Source organism: Aethalodelphis obliquidens, unplaced genomic scaffold (genome assembly GCF_003676395.1).
Source record: "Aethalodelphis obliquidens isolate GAN/ISIS:26980383/991018 unplaced genomic scaffold, ASM367639v1 scaffold14, whole genome shotgun sequence".
In the NCBI taxonomy this organism is placed as follows: Eukaryota; Metazoa; Chordata; class Mammalia; order Artiodactyla; family Delphinidae; genus Aethalodelphis; species Aethalodelphis obliquidens.
In genome coordinates this window covers 2490261-2510676 of record NW_020837958.1, presented here as the reverse complement: position 1 = coordinate 2510676, position 20416 = coordinate 2490261, and the positions used below count along the sequence as shown (strand labels likewise).

At 41.0% G+C, this 20416-nt stretch overlaps 1 protein-coding gene and 1 pseudogene across 2 annotated transcripts in view; one reads left to right on the top strand and one right to left on the bottom strand.

Moving 5' to 3' along the window:
• NUP160 (nucleoporin 160) overlaps positions 1–19144 on the bottom strand; it is a 54636-nt gene extending 35492 nt beyond the window's left edge. The window contains exons 1-11 of one of the 2 annotated variants that reach the window (XM_027114696.1): positions 19020–19144; positions 18639–18750; positions 15044–15254; positions 14195–14417; positions 12787–12865; positions 11785–11899; positions 10897–11055; positions 5528–5605; positions 5150–5247; positions 2911–2995; positions 1028–1096 (exon numbers count right to left, since the gene is read on the bottom strand). In XM_027114696.1, coding sequence (XP_026970497.1) covers positions 1028–1096; positions 2911–2995; positions 5150–5247; positions 5528–5605; positions 10897–11055; positions 11785–11899; positions 12787–12865; positions 14195–14417; positions 15044–15254; positions 18639–18750; positions 19020–19119 — 1329 coding nt within the window. In that variant the 5' untranslated portion in view covers positions 19120–19144. Of the gene's footprint in view, positions 1–1027; positions 1097–2910; positions 2996–5149; positions 5248–5527; positions 5606–10896; positions 11056–11784; positions 11900–12786; positions 12866–14194; positions 14418–15043; positions 15255–18638; positions 18751–19019 lie in introns of those variants that run through there. The other variant, XM_027114697.1, reaches the window with a different exon arrangement.
• LOC113624726 (60S ribosomal protein L30-like) lies at positions 4186–4883 on the top strand (annotated as a pseudogene).
• Positions 19145–20416: the final 1272 nt, after the last annotated feature.

Sequence of the window (20416 nt, the reverse complement as noted above, 5' to 3'; positions counted from 1 at the left end):
CACATCACCTGAGAGAACGTTAAGGAACTGGGTATATTTTTACCCTGCAGAAAGATAACATGGAAGGATTCTTAAAATATTTGAAGGGTTGCTTTATAGAAGAGACATGTTCTATGAAGTTCCCAAAGAAAGATGCTACCTAAATGGTGGGGGGGTTAAATTTGATCCAATACTGGGATGAACTTTTTTTTTGGCCGTACTGCACGGCTTGTGGGATCTTAGTTCCCCGACCAGGGATTGAACTTGGGCCCGGACAGTGAAAGCACCGGGTCCTAACCACAGGACTGCCAGGGAATTCCCAGGGTTGAACTTTTAAGTGGCACAGTTTTGAACAGTAAGTCACAAAAGAGCTGGTGAGAGACTTGTCACTGGAGGCAGACACAACTAGAAGCTGAATAGTTGTCTGTCAGAGAAGCCTCAGAAGGTATTTCTGCTTTGTGTGGGAGGTCAGACCAGGAGATTCTAAGTAACTTTTCAATTCTATAAGTGATTATTCTATTTTAAATTCATGAAGCTAAGTAGCAATTTAAGGAAGCCTAAGTGACTTTAAAGTAAAGAATTGTTTTGGAAAAGGTTAAACATCTCTTAAACCATGTAACTCTGAAGCTTAGATTATTTTCTTGAACCTGAACCAAGTCAGACCTTCACTGTACTAACAAAAGGGTAAAAACAGTACCATCAAACCTACCCAAGAAAACTTCTTTCAAGCATAGAGATTATATGCAGTGTAGTATGGTATATCTTTTTACAATAGTGTAGGTACAAGTTTCTCTTTTTACTACTGGCATGCTTCACTAGTCATTGGGAAAGTGCCCTTAATCCTATCTCCCCGCCTGGACTCTTGCCATTTTTATGGAAAGAACATTTTAAAAAATTACAGTAGCATTTACAAACACATGTATATACAATTGCAAAACTATGGTATTAGTATATGCAAAACAACAAAATTAACAGTTATCATTAACTATATAATATTAGTAATAAAATAAGAGAGTCTTAAATGAACACTAAATATTTTCTCACTGACCTGTAAAGCTTTACATAAAGCTGCATTAATGAATCGCCCTGGTGTAAAAAGACTCTGCAAATACATCTCCTGTTAGAACATTGAAACAAGAATTAGTGTCATTCTAAAAAAGATAAAATTTGGAAAAATCTGAATGAACAATTCAACATGTTAAAACCAAAGGCTGCATTCCTATTACATGAATGTGGAAATTCTGCCCTTCAGCATTTGAGCAGTAACAAGTGGCAGAGCAGTCATATATTTTCACACTGTGAAGCCTGCAGTGTCTTTGAGTCAACTAGATGTACTACACTGAGAATGGTGTGTTCCTCATGGTGCACTTCAATGGGTTCCACTGGAAAACACAGCTTGTCAAATGCCAATCTTAAATGCAAGAGTTGTATCTAGTTTATTAGTGACAAATGCTGGTTAAGAGAATAATTAAACTAAGGTGGTTTCTACACCATCCACAATAGAACTCATTTTTATGGTTTACATATAAAAGAAAAGGAATTGATAATGATAGGTATTATATGTAAAAAACAAACAAAAAAAACTGCAAAAAGTTCTCACAAGTGGGGAAATGAAGTAGAGAGAACAAAATGGAAAGTCTCATACTGCCTATGGTCTCATTTTGACCAAATTTTATAAACCAGATTTGGCAATAAGTAGCAAACCTGGCTGACCTTCATTCAAGTTTCCTTCCTTCTACTGAGATTCTAGGAGATATTTATAAAATGACCAAAATGGAGAAAAACAAGAATTTTAATAATTAGTATGTGATTTTGGCTTTTAGACAAAAGTTAAGTGCCAATAAACTCTTGGGATTAAAAATTTTGCAATATTCAATTTCAGATATTCAAAATGGGTTTTCCAATCCTACAAAGGGTCATTGTTTCAGACCCAGAGCCCATGATCTTTATCTCATTTTAATATTAATGCATCAACTGAAAGTTTTTCTTCCATTTGTCTTGAGGATGTCCTTGAAAAACAGGGAAATTGGCCTGTTTTGCTACTGCATTACCTTTTTGTTTGTTTGTTTGTTTGTTTTTTTGTGGTATGAGGGGCTTTCACTGTTGTGGCCTCTCCCATTGCGAAGCACAGGCTCCGGACGCGCAGGCTCAGCGGCCATGGCTCACGGGCCCAGCCGCTCCGCGGCATGTGGGATCTTCCCGGACTGGGGCATGAACCCGCGTCCCCTGCATCGGCAGGCGGACTCCCAACCACTGCGCCACCAGGGAAGCCCTGCATTACCTTTTAAAGTTATGTTCGTCATAGCTTATATCTCTTATGTCTAGTTTTTATGCATATATTCACATGGTTAGTATAGTGGACACCTACTGTCTGTGCCTGCCTAGAATCCATTTCCCCTTCTTTTACTAACAAATCCCTTACCTTTCTCTGAAGAACCATTCCTCCCGTACCCATACCCAACTGACTTCACCCTCCACAATAGCAAGGCCCATGCTGGACATGTTTCTCATGCCAAGCCAGAATATTCTATTCCTTCTGATCAGAGTGACTATGCCAGGAATTAGCACATGACTAAAGCCAGGCCAGTGTCAACTCCAGGGCCTGGAACAGAAGTGCTCTTTCCCCTGGGGTTGCTAAGTTCACAGAAGGCAAGCTTGCTCAGAAAGCCTGCCGGACAATAAACCCAACATAGGAGGAAAGCAGAATTGAGACAAAGGAGAGATCAAGCCCTGAAGGCATTGTTTCAGCCATGGCTGAAACCAGGTAACTCTGAACTTCCCAGCAGCACAAGCCAATACATTCAGCTTAAGTCAGTTTGAGGTGGGTTTCTTTCATCTGCAGCTGAAAGAGTTCTGCTAATACAACTGGTTCTTCTCAAACTAATGATCAGGGTAAATCATCTCCTTACATAAGACTTTAGCATTGCTTACTCTGGGGTCTTGATCATCTCTGATAATGATTTCTTCCTCTGGCAGAGGCTGCATGAAAACTGGATTCCACTGACCTGTAACATTACTACAGAGAGAAAAAGTCCATCAGTCTACATAAAGATGATGAATAAAAATGAAGCTTATGTTGTTGGCAGTATTTGGGCAGGGAGGGTCCCATCACTGAACCTCTGCAACTACTGCTTGATCAATTCTATTAAAAAAGTTTCCAAAAAAAGAAACTTCTTCATAGCAGAGTCTGGACTATAGAAGTGCTCTTACTTGTTCTAATAGGCACCTTCCTGAAATTAAAACTCTAAACACAAATCTACAAATAATAGCTAACTTTCATTCTGCATTTACCATATGCTGCACATTATACTAGGTGCAATTCTAGATACTATTCATGTATACCTTAGGATAACTCTTTGAAGGATACACTGCCCTCATTTTTAAGATGTCAAAAGTGAGGTTTAGGGTATCTCACAGCTAGTAAGTTGTACAACCAGGATTCAAACTCTCACCTGACCGCAGATTCTTTGCTTGAATGCCATCTATAAGGAGTACTCTCTATCTTCTGAGGTGTGGTTCAGGGTCAATCTGGGGGCAACCACTCCTAGAATCCTATTCTAGAATATAGGGTCATGAGAGACCCACTTGGGCTCAATTAGTTTACAGCTGACTCTTGAACGACATGGGGGGGTTACAGGTGTCGACCCTCTGTGCCGTCAAAAATCCATGTATAACTTATTCAAGCAACTGCAGATCAAACAGTACTGCAGTGTTTACTACTGAAAACAATCCGTGTATTAAGCAGACCCCCCACAGTTCAAATCCATGTTGTTTGAGGGTCAACTGCAGTTCCAGAGACGTCAAACTATGTTCTAGGGAATCCTCCACAGGTGTTTCAGGGACTACACAAGTGTTTGATTCAAAATTTGTTTTTAAATGTATTTTGTAACTATTGAAAATGTTAAAATGAATATCATGTACATTAAAAATATCAAATATTCCAAATATATCTAATATTAGTTATCAACATGTTAAATTGTGTTATAATTTTATATTCATAAAATACTGGTTTTGTTATATAATGGAGTTCATTATCTTTTTTTTTTTTTGCAGTGTGCGGGCCTCTAACTGTTGTGGCCTCTCCTGTTGTGGAGCACAGGCTCCGTACGCACAGGCTCAGCAGCCATGGTTCACGGGCCCAGCTGCTCCGCGGCATGTGGGATCTTCCCGGACTGGGGCACAAACCCGTGTCCCCTGCATCGGCAGGCGGACTCTCAACCACTGAGCCACCAGGGAAGCCCTGGAGTTCATTATCTTTTGAAAAAAAAAAGGGATTCCTGCTTTAAAAAAAAGTTTGAGAGGCACTGTATTTGTCCAATCTACTTCTCATCTCATGAGGAAACTGAGACCCCAAAGGGGCTGCAGTGTCTTTTGGAAGTTGTGGGTATCAGAAATAGCCTTTGCACAGAAACAGAAAATGCACAGATTAGAAGCATTTGGGGCCTTTCTCGCCCCCTGGCCATCCTGGCAGCTGCTCTTGGTTGGGGGTGTCCTGCACCTCAGGCAGGAGGATGGTGCCCGCAAGGAAGACAAAAAAGTCGCTGGAGTCGATCAACTCTAGGCTCCAACTTGTTATGAAAAGTGGAAAGTATGTGCTCGGGTACAAGACGACTTAGAAAATGATCAGACAAGGCAAAGTGAAACTGGTCATCCTTGCCAACAACTGCCCAGCCTTGGGGAAATCTGAAATAGAGTATTATGCCATGTATCCATCACTACAGTGGCAATAGTACTGAACTGGGCACAATGTGTGGAAAATACTACAGAGTATGCACACTGGCTATCACTGATCCAGGTGGTTCTGATATCATTAGAAGCACGCCAGAACAGACTGGTGAAAAGGAAATCATGCACAACTTTTCTTTAATAAAACCAGCCAGAGCTTGTTTTAAATAAAAAAAGAAGTATTCTGGTTATGTGCTATCTCTCCCCAAAAAGATGGTATTTTCTTCACCTCATTCCAACTCTAAGAATACTTATTTTGTCCTAAAATCATAAGGTAGGAAATAACAAAAAATAAAAAAGAAGGTATGTCAGAAAATAGGCAAACCCGGGTCTGAATCCTTTAAATGCGACATTTGACTTTTGTTCTACATAAAAAGCTCTCCTTCTTTTCTAAGTATGAATTTGCTTGGGGTAAGGTAGGATGACAGAGGTGAGGGACCCGTACTGTTCAAAGTTGATATATTTCACAACTGTTTGGTTCTCAGCATCATGCCACAAGACCCAGATATCCGTAGAGGTTAAGGCAAAGTCAATCAGTGTCTCCTAGAAGGAAATGTAGGGGGGAAACAAACAAAAACTCTTGTTAAAACAAGAAAGAAAAGGTACTAAGTTATGGTGACTTAAACTTGTATTAGTAGGAGAGGTAAAAGCATGAAAACAAAAGACAGTACCACGTGAACTTGGTAAAATCCAAATGAATTTTTTTTGCATGAAGTTTCATTAAATATTCCATTTTAAGATTTCAATCCCATTACAACATAGTTAAGTTAGCCAATGTTTCTTTCCTGTACTTCTATGATATGCAAAGGATGACTCAACCTACCTGAGAAGTGAATAGTGAGGAAATGTGATCTATGCTGTAGCGGTTATTCTCAACGCTTACCAACTGGAAAATGCAGAACTGTTAAAACACAAGTTGATAATTCAGTACTTGAAACAACCAACATGCTATGCTTCTATGCAAGACTTACCAGCATTCGGAAGCTAATTTTTTTTAAAAAGTATGGTAAAATACATGTAGAATTTACCATCTTAACTATTTTTAAGTGTACAGATTAGTAGTATTAAGTATATTCACATTGTTGTGCAACTGAACTCCAAAACTTTTTTTCAGAACAGAAACCCTGTACTCATTAAATAACTCCCCATTCCCCCTCCCCACAGTCCCTGGCAACCAGCATTCTACTATGACCTTGACTGCTACATAATGGAATCTTAACAGCATTTGTCTTTTTGGGACTGTATTTTTACTTAGCATAACATCCTCAAGTCTCATCCATGTTGCAGCACGTGTCAGAATTTCCTTCCTGTGGGAGGGAGGGAGACGCAAGAGGGAAGAGATATGGGAACATATGTATAACTGATTCACTTTGTTATAAAGCAGAAACTAACACACTATTGTAAAGCAATTATATCCCAATAAAGATGTTAAAAAAAAAAAAAAAAAGAATTTCCTTCCTTCCTTTCTTTTTTCGGCCACATGGCATGTGGGATGTAGGATCTTAGTTCCCCAACCAGGGATTGAACCTGCACCTCCTGCATTGGAAGTGCAATGTCTTAACCACTGGACTACCAGGGAAGTCCCAGAATTTCCCTCCTTTTTAAAGTTGAATAATATTCCATTTTATGTATATACCACATCTTATTTATCCATTCTTTCATCGATGAAGACTCAGGTTGCTTCCACTTTTTTGGCTATTGGGAATATTGTTGCTATGAACATGGGTGTACAAATATCTCTTAAACACCCTACTTTAATTCTTTTGGGTATACACCCAGAAGTGGAATTGCTTGACCCTATGGAAATTCTATGACTAATTTTTTTGGGAACTGCCATGTTGTTTCCCATAGTGGCTGCAGCATTTTATATTCCCACCAGTAATGCACAAGGGTTCCAATGTCTGCACATCCTCTCCAACACTTGGTATTTCTGTTTTTTTCCCCTATAGTAGCTATCCTTTTGGGTATGAGGTGGTATCTCACTATGGTGAGAAATCTATTTTTAAGTTTATATTTTTACCAAAGTACCAAAAATAATTTAAAACATACACACAATACAAATCAACTCTAGTCAATCTTCACTAAAAATAAAACCCTATAAAATAATTCATGTTTAGTATTTAACTCTGTTGCTGAAACAAAAAATGTCAAACTCAAAAATAATATTTGATGGACAATATTCTAAATAATTTTTTGATAAAGAAAGTGTATTATAAACTGATAAGAGTGATGAAGATTCTATCCTTATAACACAAGCAACTGTTCACAAGGAAGTACTAAAAGAAAAATATACAGTGAGAGTCCTTTTGAGAGAAAAATAGGAGTGTATGAAATATGAGAAATATATGTAATGCTCATATTCATTCTAGCCTAGAGCTGTATTTACAAGCTGCATATTTCAACCCATTAGTGGGACATGAATCAAATTTAGGAGGTCTCAACCAGCATTAAAAAAAAAAAAGAAAAAAAAAGAAACGAAGTATCAGAGTTTATCAGTTCATCACTCATGGTAAAGGTAAACATGTTTCATGAAAACTATTTTCTGTTACATGCCCATCATCACCACATATGTATATACTATGTAGCAATGCAAAATATTGTAGACTCTAGCCAAAAAGTTGGAAAAATGCTGGTCTATTGCAGTGCTTCTCAAACTGTGGAAAGGAACAGTGTTTTTTTTTTCTTTAATTTCTAATCTGTTCCAGACTGATACTTTTATGAAATACAGAAACCTTGAATGTCTGTGGCAATGTCACTATAAAAGCTTCTAATGCATTCTCTCACTTTCTGATTTTATCTATCTTACTGCAATCCAATAACACATAATTTGTGGCCCAGGACCATTCCACAGACCACACCATAGGTCTACAGGACTTCTGTTTGAGATTTTTATTAGTGTCCTAGATGGAAATACAGACGGCATATTTATAACACTGAGAACATGATGCTGGAAATGATTAAATTAATGCACTTATTAACATAATTAGAACCCAAAGAACGAAAAGAAAACCAAGAAGAAACAAATGAAATTAACAGGAATGGGTGTAGGGCTTGCCTGGTGGTGCAGTGGTTAAGAATCCGCCTGCTGATGCAAGGGACATGGGTTCAAGTCCTGGTCCCAGAAGATCCCACATACCACGGAGCAACTAAGCCCGTGCACCACAGCTACTGAGCCTGCGTTCTAGAGCCCGTGAGCCACAACTACTGAAGCCCGCGAACCTAGAGCCCGTGCTCCACAACAAGAGAAGTCACCACAATGAGAAGCCCACGTACCACAACGAAGAGTAGCCCCGCTCACCACAACTAGAGAAAGCCTGCGCACAGCAACGAAGGCCCAACACAGCCAAAAATAAATAAATAAATAAATTTAATAAAAAAAAATTGGAATGGGTGTAAAATATTACAGAGATTAAAAATAAAACCTTCAAATGTGTAGATTAGGGAGAAAAAAACATGCTGAAGAGCAGTTTTTGTTCAAAAAAAGAAGGAAAAAAAAAAGACCTCAACTTCATTATACTCTGAATAGGCACAACAGTGTTACATGGCTGCTAAAAGTGTATCTGATTTTAGGCTTCATTAATAGAACCATAATGCTCAAACCAAAGGAGGTAATAGCTCAGCTCAGTTTGATACCACTCCTAAAATAGCATATTCAATCTCAGACTAATGTTTAGAGCTGTGGTTCTCAAAATATGGTCCATAGATTCCTAGAGGTCCGATTCCTAGAGGTCCCTAAGACTGTTTCAGGGGATTAGTGAGGTCAAAACACTTTTCATAATAACACTACATCATTTGCCCTTTTCACTGTGTTAATATTTGCACTGATAATGCAAAAGCAACGGTAGGTAAAATTACTGGTGTCAATGTGAATCAAGGCCGTGGTACCAAACTGAATACTCTTTCATTAATAAAACACTCAACAAGCTAGGAATAGAAAGTAACTTCCTCAACACGATAAAGGGCATTATGAGAAACTCAGATAACATCGCACTCAATGGTGAAAGACTAAAAACTTTCTCTCTTAAATCAGGAATAAGACAACTCTTGTCACTTCTATTCAACATTGTACTGGAGGATCTATCCAAGGCAATTTAAGGGAAAAAAAAAAAAAAAGGCACCCAGATCGGAAAGGAAGCAGTAAAACTATTTATTTGCAGATGATATTGTCCTGTAAATAGAAAGTCCCAAAAATTCCACTATAACACTACTAAAACTAATAAGAGTTCAGTAGGGTTACAGGATACAAGATTGATATAAAAAAATGAACTGTATTTCTATAAACCTGCAATGAGCAATCTGAAATGAAAATAAGAAGATAATTTCATTTACAATAGTATCAAAAGGAATAAAATACATACATATAAACTGATTAAAGAAACCCTGCAAAACTTAATACTATGAAAATTACAAAACACTGCTAAAAAAGTTAAATACAATCTAAATAAATGGAAAAGCATCCCATGTTCATGAACCAAAAGCCTTAATATTGCCAAGATGGCAATTCTTTCCAATATGATCTACAGAGTCAACAAACCTCTATCAGAATCGGTGAAGTAATAATAAATATACATATTGGTCTCTGGTTCTGCCTCCTGACACTGAGCTCCTAAAACTCCTGCAATCTCCTGACTGATAGAGGTGCTAGGAGCATCTTTTGTTCTAATATTTGATCTTTGACCCTGGTTCCCGACACAGAGCTCCTAAATTCCTTGGAACATCCTGGGTTATGGGAACACTTTTTGTTCTAATGAGGTGACTCCTGGATAGCTTCAGGATGGGAGCTAGTCACCAGAAAGACCAAGTCTAATTAAAAGCTTGAAACTTTCAACCCTAACTCCCATCCTCTGGAAAGTGAAGAAAGGCTAGAAATTGAATTAGTAACCCATCATGCCTATGTGATGAAGCCTCCTTAAAAATTCTTAAGGTATGGGATTTGGAGAGCTTCCAGGTTGGTGAACACATCCATGTGTTGGGAGGGTGGTGCACCTCAATACCATGAGACCCTTCTGGACCTTGCCCTACATACCTCTTCATCATTTATCACCCAATAAACTAGTAAATGTAAGTGAGTGTTTCCCTGAGTTATGTGGGTCATTCTAACAAATTATGAGCCCAAGGAGGGGATTGCAGAATGAATCAAGAACCCAAGAATGTAGAAGAGTTTTCATATTTGGGAGTAGCCTGGCTTAAGGTGAGGCGTATGAGTAGGGTGAGAGGGTGACCACATATATGGAAGGTCTGGGGCAGGGTGAAAACTCAAGCAGGGTGAGGAGTGTCCACAGAGAGTGGCAGCCTGCACTGGGAACTAGAGCCCAAGTAGGTGAGAAGGGTGTCCACTGCATGGGGCGGGGGGGACTAGTACAGAGTGTCAGGGCCCAAGTAGGGTGAGGAGGGCATCCATGTGGAAGGGCAACCTGGAGTGGGATATCAGAGCCCAACAGGAGTGAGGAGGGCACCAAGCAGAGCAGCACCCAGCGTGGGGAATCAGGGCTCCGGCAGAGTGAGGACAAACCCTACCTCCCTGGAGTGTCATTAGGATTAAATGGATGATATGTGTAGTGTGTGAGTAATAAGCACAGTCCAAGCGTTTGCTATTAATGTACATAAAGGGCCTGGCAACATGCCAAACACACAATACCCAACAAGCAGCTGTTTATTTATTTATTTGGCCACGCAGCTTGCGGGATCTTAGTTCCCCTTTGAACCCAGGCCCCTGGCATTGGACGCTCAGAGGCCTAACCACTGGAATGCCAGGGAATTCCCGTGGCTGTTTATTATATGATTATACTATTGTATTGTATCCTAAATACCTCACTGACATACAATAGCTAGCGATTAGATGATGAGCAAAATTATTTCTAAAAATTAACTTCCCCTGTACCTCTTAATAACACCTACATCCCTTTCACAACTCCATTTTTTCACCCATACTTTCAAATTGGCTCTTTCTTGCTTAGTTTTGGTTAATTCTTCCTTCCATATTCCTTTAAACTCTCTACTCCCTTTCATCCTGACTTTTCCTTCAAGATCTTTTAATTCACATATTAGCACAAAACCTACCATCTCCGTGGAAACAACACAAGATACATCTAGGTTGGTGTGAAAAGCTTAAATAGACTCAATGAGTCTATAGCTACTTCCCCATATCAGTATATACAGAATAACTTGATACGTGTCTTATTTGTTTCATACCTGTCCTCGCTTTGGTGCATGCATGTATATCCCTAGGCAGACTCCCAGGGTAGAGGAATAGGCAAATCGTAATTTGTGTCCAGTCCCAGCAGTGAGCCGAAGATCTTTATTCACAGGGACATACTCTAGCATGTCAGCTACCATCAGGCACATTTGCTCCTGCCCAAGAAAACATTTAGTAAGTAGTATTAAAGAATATTCAGGAAGAAAAACAAACTCCTTCCCTTTTTAAAGAATGCACATTCATTACATCTAGCACTGTATCTAATTCATCTGAAGGGCCCTAAGGGTTTTTTTTTAAAGGGCTGAGATGAAAATATCTCTTTAGTCTGATAAATAAAATCATCAGCTGTTTTGTTTGCGAATGTTGAAAACTATTTTACCAACTTGCATTTTAAAAATACATTTGTTGGGCTTCCCTGGTGGCGCAGTGGTTGAGAGTCCGCCTGCCGATGCAGGGGAAACGGGTTCGTGCACCAGTCCGGGAAAATCCCACATGCCGTGGAGCAGCTGGGCCCATGAGTCATGGCCGCTGAGCCTGCGCGTCCGGAGCCTGTGCTCCGCAATGGAAGAGGCCACAACAGTGAGAGGCCCGCGTACCGCAAAAAAAATAAATAAAGATAAAAATACATTTGTTTCGAAGTGAAGAGTATATGCTGTACCACTTCAATGTTTCTGTAGGACTCATAATTTTCAAAATAAAAATACAAAAAGTTAGGGGAGAAATGTATGAAAAATAAAGCTAAATGAAACTGTCTGAACCTGGAAATGCCCCATAATTTCCAAACTAAGAGATCTGATCATATTATGAGAAGCAAGATTTATTTCAATTCCCCTTCAATTTGCAATCCTATTTTAACTTGCAGTAACTATAAATGTAGCATTTACCTTATAAGACCACATTCGTAGTTTATGATCCTGACATAGAGCAAAGATGAAGGCATCGTTCTTGACACAATGAACAGCAAGACTCAGGGGACGATCTGAAGGCCCCTGATCACCTCTGAAAACATAAGGCCAAGTTTTAGAGTTTTATTGTTGCAAATTACCTGATCATTAGAATTTGCAATTTAAGAGATAAAATAAAATTATAAATGCACACTCTTAACTAAAGGAAAAGAGTTTATAGGCTGGTATTAGATGACTACATTTTCTGGGCTTCCCTGGTGGCGCAGTGGTTAAGAATCCGCCTGCCAATGCAGGGGACATGGGTTTGAGCCCTGGTCGGGAAGATCCCACATGCCACAGAGCAACTAAGCCTGTGTGCCACAACTACTGAGCCTGTGCTCTAGAGCCTGCGTGACACAACTACTGAGCCCACGCGCCACAACTACTGAAGCCCACGTGCCTAAAAGTGTGCTCTGCAACAAGAGAAGCCACTGCAATGAGAAGCCCGTGCACTGCAACGAAGAGTAGCCCCCGCTCGCCGCAGCTAGTGAAAGCCCGCGTGTGGTGACGAAGACCCAACACAGCCAAAAATAAACAAATTAATTAAAAAAAAAAGATAACTACATTTTCTATTTGATTTATATCCATTATTCTAATAAATTTTAAAAAGCTCTAGATATCAATGGAATACTGTTCTAACCATCAAACTTTCTACTTCTAATATTACACAAAATTGGATTTGGTAAGTCAGGGCAGAGTACTGAACTGGATATTGTGAGAAGTATAGTAAGCCAGTTTCTGTTGTCAAAGTGTCAAGTCCCAAATGAAGTGGGCTCTGGAGTGCAGCTCTTCTCAGATGGAATGTAACGTTGTGTAGACCCTTCTCCTTTCCAGTATAATGTTTATTTGCCTTGGAGTCAGACTAGAAGTACTAACAGGTGTTGACCAGGGCAAAAGATTAAGTTCTTGGGCCCTATGATTTACCGACCAGAGACCACTCACCTGATAACTGTTGGCATCCAGCCTATAAGCAATCGTTGCATTACTGAACTCTGTTTCAGCTCCACAACTGACACCATCCCTACAAGATTGAAAATAGACCAATGATATCCAAGGCACCTCTTGATCATACTTAGTGAAGCCCAAAGGCAAGAAGGATGCAACCATGAACAAGGAATTTGTAACAGGTGACAGGCTTCTACATTTCTATACTAAGAAGTCTTAGGCTGTACCTTTCCACAAACACCATACCTAAAATATTTTGAATCATTATGGGAACAATAACAACAGCATTTTTATATTCCTAGGGGAAATTTTTGCCATTTACAAACAGTAACCCATATTGCTGCTCAGAAGCAGCACTTCATTCTTTCCAAAAGAAACACCAAGTACCTTTCATGTGCTAGGCACAGTTCTAGATGCTAGAGATACAGCAGTAAATAGAACAAATTAAAACACTCCCGTCCTCATGGAACTTACATTCCATTGGCAGGAAGGGAGAAGCAGAGACAGTTAACAAATTAAGTAGAATGTAAAGAGTGGAGAAAAATAAAACATAGAAAGGGTATAGTGAACGGGGATGGGGTGCATGTGTACAATTGTGTTATCGTTAAAATTGTGTTACAATTTTAAAAAGGTGGTCAGGTCACTCACTGAGGTGACACTGAGTAAGAACCTAAAGGAGTTGAGGGAATGAGCCACACTGGTAGCTGGGGAGACTAGCCCCGCCAAAGCCCTGAGCTAGGTGTACCTGGTATGTTCAAGGAATTGCAAGAAGGCATGTGGCCGGTTCAGAGGAGGGGGGAAAGAATGAGACGATGAGATTAGAGAGGCAGTGGGGTGTCACAGTAAGGACTTTGGGTTTATTCAGAGTGAGATGAAGAACAGCCCCGATCCGAGGGCTTTGAGTAGTGGAATGACATGACTCACCCTGGGTTTTAAAATGTATTGGTCTTCCTGAGAAGTTTCTGCTGAGGGGTAAGGACAGATCTGGGGAGCTATTTAGGAAGCAAATGCAATAATCCAGGTAAGAGGAGTGGTGACTTGTAGCAGGGTATCAGCACTGAGCTTCCTTGTTTCAGGTAACTTATTTTAGTTACAGTACCACAAAGTGAAGGTAGAAAACCAGTCAACTCATGTCTACTAAAGGCCTTAGGTCACCTTACAGTTATCTGTTTTCCCATATTCCAGTAAGCTGGACAGTCCCTCGTTCACTATATAAAATCCCGCCCTCTTAGGAAAAAAACAGTAAAGCATTAGGGAGTCATAATGCAAGCAATAATGAATGATCATTTTAGGGTAGTATAGAAGCAATTCCTGCATTGGATGATGGCCTTGGACTTCTAACATCTGTTTTAATGCCAGTATTCCTTTGTTTAAAATTAAATTCATGCTCAGTTCCTGTTCTTACCAGGTACGTCATGAGGAGGTAGTTTAAGAACAAAGATTCCCCCAGAGGCAGATGGTACAGCAAACAGAGCCTCCCCGTCATTGCTAAGCCAGGCTGCCGAGGTGGTAGAATGAGGGGAGAGTCCAGGTACTGTTGGAATTAACTGATAGTTGCAAGGATCCCTGAAGTCAACTTTTCCAATGTCAGTGAATATTGACTGCATCTGACTTTCAATTACCAACTCCTGTGGAGTAATTAAAAAGAAAAATCTGTTAAACCAAAATAAACTGGATTTTGCTCAGTTCCTTCCAATCGCTATCAGTTTTTAAAGTAAAAAATTGTTGAGCTTAAAAAGAAAGGTATTTTTTCTTTTTTTTACATCATGGCTCTCCACTTTATTTATTTTTTTTAATTTTTATTTTTGGCTGGGCCGCAGGGCTTGTGGGATCTTAGTTCCCCAACCAGGGATCGAACCTGCACCCTCGGCAATGGAAGTGTGGAGTCCTAACCACTGGACCACCAGGGAATTCCCAGAAAGCTATTCTTTTTTTTTTTTTTGGCTGCACCACATGGCATGCAGGATCTTAGTTCCCAGACCAGGGATGGAACCCGTGCCCCCTGAAGTGGAAGCATGGAATCTTAACCACTGGACTGCCAGGGAAGTCCCCAAAGCTATTCTTTTTAATGAAACTATTTTTGCAGCTTAAAATGTGTGTGATCATTTTAAATAGTAACTATGATAGTATGCTTGGTTAGGGCCAGCAAAGAATCCAAATATTCTTCAATTCCAAAGGACATTGCTCTATTACTAAATTTGTGACAGTCAGAGTAACTTTGGGAATTAAAGGATATTATACTTAACCAACTTACACTCCTATACATCCGGGAAGGGTGTGGTAAAAGTAACCTGTGCACTGTTTGATTGGTTAATATCAAGATTATCACATGATTCGGAGTCTCAGAGACATGAACCCCTCCGGGTAAGAGGATGCAATTTTGGAATTTGAGGCGAACTGCATTATTTAACAGATTTATGTCCAGTGACTCTTCCACCAGCTCCAATGTATCTCCAGAGGTCTTCCTATTAAAGTGAAGAGACATTTGTTAAAAAAAAAAGTTTATGCTTTTCTTTCTGATTGTTGCATTGAAATGTATGGCAATAATTTCCAGGTGAACTCTCCCAATTTGAAAATTTTGGATAAACAAACTCAGACCAATTTTGACATTCCAAACCACCACATTATATAGTCTACAAAACACAGCACTGTATAAAATTCAAATCTTATTATATGATTCTCTGTTAAATGGAGGCATTTCCAAACTTCATAGTCCATTTTTTAAAAACAACATTCAAAGCAATTAAACTCCACTATAATGAAAATTCACACCACACACCCTCATTACTTACAGTGCAATGTGGCCTCTACGTATGTTACTACAGGGTCAGACTACAGTGACCTTATAAACGTGGGTATTTCCCCTTCTATCGCTTCCTCCTACTAGGATGCAGGGAAGACTCTTCTTGAGGCACAACTCTGCCATGTGGTAGCTTTGGAACCATAGAAAGCACTATTCTGGGAATGCCCTAACTTGCCATCACCTCATCTACCACCCTACCCGAATCCATTCTCTAGATGATCTCCTTTGATATAACAGCTTTAAATGCCATTGAATGCCTACAATTCCTAAATCTGTATCTCATTCAGCCCAAACTCTCCACTGACCTCCTGACTACTGCCTCAACACTTCTACTTGTATATCTAACAGGGATCTCAAACTAAACCTGTCCAAAACAGAATTCCAGGACACAGCAAACCTGAAAGACAAAGAAACAAAAACACCTGCTTCACCTGCACTTTTCCAACTCATTAATGACATCTCTATAACTTCTAGTTGTTCAAGCCAAAAATCTGGGGGTCACCCTTGAATCTCCTCTTTCTATATACCCTACATCTGATCTAATAGTAAATTCTAATAAAATCACTTTTAAAACATATCCACAGGGACCTCCCTGGTGGCACAGTGGTTAAGAATCTGCCTGCCAATGCAGGGGACATGGGTTCAAGCCCTGGTCTGGGAAGATCCCACACGCCGCGGAGCAACTAAGCCCGCACACCTAGAGCCCCGTGCTCTGCAACAAGAGAAACCACTGCAACGAGAAGCCCGCACGCTGCAACGAAGAGTAGCCCCTGCTTGCTACAACTAGAGAAAGCCCGCGCACAGCAACGAAGACCCAACACAGCACCCCCCCGCAAAAAAAAAAAAACCATATCCACAATCAGAACATTTCTCACTGCCTCTAACAATACCAACCCCAGTCTAAGCCACCACCATTTTTTGTCTGGATTGTGGCACCAACCTCTAACTGGTCTCCCTGCTCCCATCCTTTCCTATTACACTCGGTTCTCAACACAGCAGCCAAGCAACCTTTTAAAAACACGACTTAGACCATGCCATTTCTTCACTTAAAAACCTCTGATCTCACTCAGAGTAAGAGTCAAAGCCTTAAAATAACCGACAAAGCCTTAATTTGGCTCTTGGCTACCTTATTCCTCTATCCTTTGTTCACTCAGCTGCAGACTCCTAGCCCTTTGCCATTCTTTGAAAACAACACACAAGCTCCTGGCTCAGGGTTTTTGCATTTTTTGTTCCTTTTTCTTGGAAGGCTCTACCTGAAATCTCATCCCTCAGATATCCTTACTTCCTCTGCTCAAGTGCCAACTTATCACTGGGTCTTGCCGGACTACCTTGTGTGAAATATTAAAAATAATAATTCCCCTTCCCTCTTCCCTGTTCTCTTCTAATTATTACCTGGTGAATTATATTTACTTGGTATTTTTGGTTATTGTTGTTGATCTGCTCCCTCCACAAGAGCAGGGGCTGCCTGCTTTGCTCCCTGCTATGTCCTCAGTCCCTAAACATTGACTGGAACATATTAGGCACTCAAAAATATTTCTTTTTTTTTTTTTTGGCCACGCTGAGCAGCTTGTGGCATCTTAGTTCCCTGACCAGGGATTGAACCTGGGCCCACAGCAGTGAAAGTGCCGAGTCCTAGCCACTGGACCGCCAGGGAATTCCGTCATAAATATTTCTTATATAAATGAGATATGCATCTTTAACACAGGTCTTCCTTCTGAGCCTATAAATTTCAATGCCTACTTGACATTGCCAAAGAGCTACTACACAGATACTTCAATAGTACCTCTAAAAGAATTATTTACATCTCTCCAAAACCCATCTTCTGTATCTCATTAGATGGCAAACCCTCTACCCAATATTTGGTTAGTCACACTAGAAAATAGGAGCTTGTCCTTGCTCCCTCCTTTTCCCTTACTACCCCTCACTCACCCCATATTTAATCTATCTCCAGGTCCAAATGAAGTTAACTTCTAAGTGTATCTTGAATCCATGTATTTCTCTTTTCCTAGCCACTCGCACAATTGAGTCACTAACATCTTACCTGGTCCATCATATAAGCAAGTTGTTCTTTTGTATTGTACCCATCCAACCCAAATCTACTTTCCACAAAGTAGACTGATTATTTTAAAATGTGATTTTGATCATTTTAGTAATCCTTTAAAACCCATCAATGATTGCTCAATGTACTAAGGATAAAATCCAAAATCCTTAAAAAGGACCTTAGGGTCCTTCCTGATCTGAGTCCTGCCTACCTCCTTAGTCTTAGCATCTGTCACATCATTTTCCATTTTGCCCATTTGCACCTAAGCCACACAGACCTTCAGTCAGTTCCTCAAACCTGTCACGTTCTTTCCACCTCATGGATTTTCTGCACGGTGATCCCACTTGCTGAACTGCTCTCTCCCTCAACCCCTTGCCTGGCTAACGTTTCATCCTTCAGATCTCAGTTTAAATGTGACTTGCTCTAGGCCTTCCCAGCACCACCAATAATATTTGGTACTCCCATTAGCCCCTCAAAGCCCCTATACTTTTCCTCTTAGGCAAGTATGAAAAATTTGTATTTATAAATGTGGTCATTAGCTATATAATGTCTTCCCCCTTCTCAAAACTGCCCCATGAAAGGTGGGTCCACATCTATTCTTACACTGTTACATCTTGCATGATGAAAATGGTGATTGTTTTTGTTCCTCACTTCACCCCCAGCACACCTAGCAGTGCCTGACTATAAAGGCTCAAGCATATTTGTAGAATGAAGGAAGCTGTAAAGCACTATAAAAACATAATGGGTTCATGTTTAAAACTGGTCTTTTGGACTTTAACCCCTAAGCTACATTTCTTCTGCTTTTAGTGCTGCCTGGGAGGGTACCTCTTCTAGAACTCTGGGTCTCCTTAATTTTCCACTGATTCACATATGAATAGAAAACAGTCTTTCTCTTTTCCTGTCGATAACCACTTCGGAGAATGAATGACACCTTAAGAACAGCCGCGGAAATTCAGCCGCCGAACAACCCGACCTTCCAGGGGGTTTGACAAACACAGCACTTACCAATGAATGAACCTGTTTCTGGTGACGGAGAACAACTTGCCACTTTCCACATAACAGAAGCCTCCCGCGCTCTCACCGTATTTCACGGCTCCGGCCACGACATTTGCAGTTCCTGCAAAATTAAAGTGGTCAGCCTGCACAGGTGGTTCTCTGGGAATGACACGCACTGAGGGTGCTGAGAAAGCAGAGGGTGACGGACTGACAATCCATACAAAAAGAAGGGGAAGCAAAGACGCAGAAGTAGGACACTAAAGAAGCTCTGATTCCGGGGCTATAGGCATGTGGGCTCAGAAGGATGAACGGGAGGTCAGAGATTTAGGGATCCAGGGGAGAAGCCAGAAGCGAAGGATCGGATCGCGCCCTACTGGGATTCTGCCGTACCAATGCAGCAAACTGTGAACTCCCGAAAGTGCCTCGGCCTTTCGCGCTCAGCTCCGCTGAGCTCCACGAAGCTCCGTTCCATGGCTCCCGCCGTCGCCATCTTTCCGCGCCACCGCGAGGCCCGACGGGACACTAGCAGGACCCGGCGGATGTCGTCACTTCCGGGGGCGGAGCGGGTGGAGATGCGGGCACGTGAAGAAGGCGGCAGAGGTCAAGCGCGTGTCCGACACTGCGTTGTGAGGCTCCCACCTAGTTAGTTGGAGACAGAGTGGACAGGGAGGAAGCCAGATGAGAAGCAGGTAGGGGAAGCCTGCAGACTCTACCTGCGGGAACCTTTGCGTGGCCTGCTAGGAAACCCCAAGGCGCGGCGCCATTTTCCCGGCGTTCTCAGGGCAGGGGGCGGGGCCGGGCTTGTTTCCATTTTAAAAACGCTCGCCTGGGCAGCGGGGCCCAGTCTCCCGCGAGGGTCGAGGTCCGGGGAGCCCAGCGGATGGGCGCCCTCTGCTGGATTCCTAGCTTGCGGTCACCTCTCCCTGCGTCACTGTGTCAGTCAGTGAATCTCCACCCTGTCTCCTTTTCTTTGCTCTTAAGCGACCGTAGGGACAGTGAGGAGAGGGAGTGAAGGGCAGAGGGGCATTTTGTGTTGAAAGTTTTTCAAGAGACTGTATTCGTGTTTTTTTTAAATAGATCTTTATTGGAGTATAATTGCTTCACGATACTGTGTTTCTGTTGTACACCAAAGTGAATCAGCCATATGCATCCATGTGTCCCCATATCCCCTGCCTCTTGCGTATCCTTTCCCTCTCACCCTCCCTATCCCACCCCTCTAGGTGGTCACATAAGCGCCGAGCTGATCTCCCTGTGCTATGCGGCTGCTTCCCACTAGGCATCTGTTTTACATGTGGTAGTGTATATATGTTGATGCTACTCTCACTTTGCCCCAGCTTCCCCCTCACACCTGGTGTCCTCAAGTCCATTCTCTATGTCTACATCTTTAATCCTGCCTTGCAACTAGGTTCACTTTTTTCTTTTAGATTCCATATATGTGCGTTAGCATACAGTATTTGTTTTTCTCTTTCTGACTTACTTCACTCTGTATGACAGACTCTAGGTCCATCCACCTCACTACAAATAACTCAATTTCGTTTCTTTTTATGGCTGAGTAGTATTCCATTGTATATATGTGCCACACATTCTTTATCCATTCATCTGTTGATAGACACTTAGGTTGCTTCTATGACCTGGCTATTGTAAATAGTGCTGCAATGAACATTGTGGTACATGACTTTTTTTAAATTATGGTTTTCTCAGGGTATATGCCCAGTAATGGGATTGCTGGATCATATGGTAGTTCTATTTTTAGTTTTTTAAGGAAACTCCATACTGATTTTTTTTTT